This window comes from Nansenia antarctica (genome assembly GCF_963989245.1).
Source record: "Nansenia antarctica genome assembly, chromosome: 1".
Classification (NCBI taxonomy): Eukaryota; Metazoa; Chordata; class Actinopteri; order Argentiniformes; family Microstomatidae; genus Nansenia; species Nansenia antarctica.
In genome coordinates, this window is record NC_137674.1 from 96,142,332 (window position 1) to 96,144,831 (window position 2,500).

Here is a 2,500-nt window from a genome sequence, read left to right on the forward strand (position 1 = left end):
CAATTAATACCACGATATGCGTACACATAATATGTGTAAACGGACATTTAATAGCCATTGCCTGTCTAATTTGTGTATGTTTTAATAATAAGCACAATTAATAAAGTGTGTAATGTTATAGGGAAAAACAAATTTATCCGAGGCATAGCTCAATTGCTCATTCGTGTTTTGAACTCCAGCGCTTGTTAGGCCCATCGCGTTGCTTTGCATGCACAACCTCAAGTGTGACATAGAATGTATGAATATCAATATTACATTAATGTTGAGATAACACAGGAGGGTTAGCTAATAATTTTACATAAGCGCCCAGGGCCTTGAGTGCACCGAACTCTCATGGGACATTATGGTTAAATAGCAAGTTTTCCGTGGGAAAGGGTTTAGGAGGCTGGGTTTGGCAATGACAAAACCCCTCCTCTGTAGAAGAGGGCACACATAGATGTCTATGTCAAACAGTTATAATACAGCTGGTCTATGTCAAACAGTTATAATACAGCTCCTGGACAATTTCCGACTGCAGGTGCCCCTTCAATATGCATTTTGAAAGTAGTTGTTATAGGCCTATAATTACACGATCAAATGTGTGCCTCGATGCTTTGTATTAAAAATAAGTATTGATAATAATTGGTATTTTGAGTGATAAACTGTATTCTTTAATTAAGCTACCTAGGCCTAAACGGAATTGACAGGTTTCAAAATACATACTACCTAATTTATTTGGAAGGAATACCATACTTTTGCTTTTAGTGTAGGCTATGTGTAGCCAACGTGTAGCCAATGTGTATGTGTAAGCTAATTACTCGTGACTTTTAAATGACGTGAAGATAATACAAAAGACCCACATCTTCAACGCTGCCGTTTCATCTCTTTTTCGTAGGTTCCAGCAGCCATGCAGCACTACGGAGTTAACGGATACTCGCTCCACGCGATGAACTCGCTGAGCGCCATGTACAACCTTCACCAGCAGGCGGCGCAGCAGGCCCAGCACGCGCCCGATTACAGGCCCTCCGTGCACGCGCTCACACTTGCCGAGAGACTGGCTGGTAAGAACTGTTCTCATTCCATTGCCTTAAAGTTGTGTATCCATTGTCGACAAAAATGTGCAACTAGAAGAACTATCATGGTATGAACAATCTGTTTTTCTTAGAAAAAAAGGAAAGTGTTGAACTAAGCATTTAGAGACCTCCACTATAATGATTTGAGTGCAATGTCAGCGATTCTGATGACCTGTCCCACAATTAAATTGGCCATGTTTCTTGTTTCTCAACGGCTGCACATTTCAAGACATTATCCTTGAGGCCCGATATGGCTCCCAGCACCGAAAGCAGCGTCGGAGTCGCACAGCCTTCACTGCCCAGCAACTAGAGGCCCTGGAAAAAACCTTTCAAAAGACCCACTATCCCGACGTGGTGATGCGTGAGCGCCTGGCCATGTGCACCAACCTCCCAGAGGCCCGTGTACAGGTGAGGACACACACCTCAGTCAACACAGGATATGCATCATGAATTTGGGGGCACCTTTAAAAGAGACCTTGGTCTCAGTGTGTTTTCCCCTGGATAAATAATGGTTAAGACATAGGCCTACTGCAGGAGAATCTGATGGCGGTAGAAATTCCATTCCATGCATTACAATGAGCCTGTCCTCCGATTTCTACCTCCACCAGCCTCCCCTGGTCCACCGTAACAATACATATCATCATTTTGGCCATTTAGCAGACGCCTTCATCCAAACAAACTTACAACAGATACATTTTGTCTAAGTAAGTGAATCATTTATCCATCAGTCATCGCAAAGAAAAAGTAATCTATGCTATGACCAGGGGCCATTGGAAGTTTCCCTGCGAGAAGAAGAGTTACCTTTTTTCTTTAAAAAACGGTACAGGGGGGTAGTGGGGATGAGGAGGTCCTTAGGAGGGACAGTTAAGATGTAGCCTGATGAGATGGGTGGGAGTGAGTGAAGTCACTCATAATTGAGAGAATCAAAACAATGCTATGAGAGCATAATCACATAACCAATGACTGTATTAGCTCTCTCTGAAGCCTTAAGTGGAACACAAAGGCAGCAAATGGAGAGGGGCTAATCCAAATAACAAGGTTTTCTTCGATCATAATCATGACAATTGTAATCCTTCCTTCCACCAGGTGTGGTTCAAGAACCGCCGTGCCAAGTTCCGCAAGAAGCAGCGCAGCCTGCAGAAGGAGCAGCTCCAGAAGCAGAAAGATGCCACCGCCATGGCCGAGGGTTCTCAAGAGGAGGGGAAGGCTGAGCCCACCACCACCACCACCACTGTGCTCCCCGTCGACAGCCACACCCCTCCTCCACCCTCCACCTCCTCCTCTCTGTCAGAGTCAGAGAGGCTGGCGTCACGGCCTCAGCCGGGGGAGATGAGTGTGGAGGTGAACGTGACGTCGCCTGAGGCCTCGGATTGCGAGTCCGCCAACGAGGACAACGCCGACAGGGAGGAGGAGCCGAGGGGGGTCCGGGGGGAGACACGGGAGGAGAT

The 2,500-nt window shown here is 46.0% G+C and overlaps 1 protein-coding gene across 1 annotated transcript in view; it reads left to right on the forward strand.

The window, feature by feature from the left end:
• Nucleotides 1–886: 886 nt before the first annotated feature.
• Nucleotides 887–2,500, forward strand: part of LOC308163740 (diencephalon/mesencephalon homeobox protein 1-B-like) — a gene marked incomplete at both ends in the record, with an annotated part of 2,343 nt that continues 729 nt past the window's right edge. The window contains 3 exons of the mRNA XM_080537928.1: nucleotides 887–1,040; nucleotides 1,282–1,460; nucleotides 2,139–2,500. The exon at nucleotides 2,139–2,500 is cut by the window's right edge and continues 86 nt beyond it. Of these exons, the coding sequence (XP_080394054.1) occupies nucleotides 887–1,040; nucleotides 1,282–1,460; nucleotides 2,139–2,500 (695 nt within the window). The remainder of the gene's footprint in view (nucleotides 1,041–1,281; nucleotides 1,461–2,138) is intronic.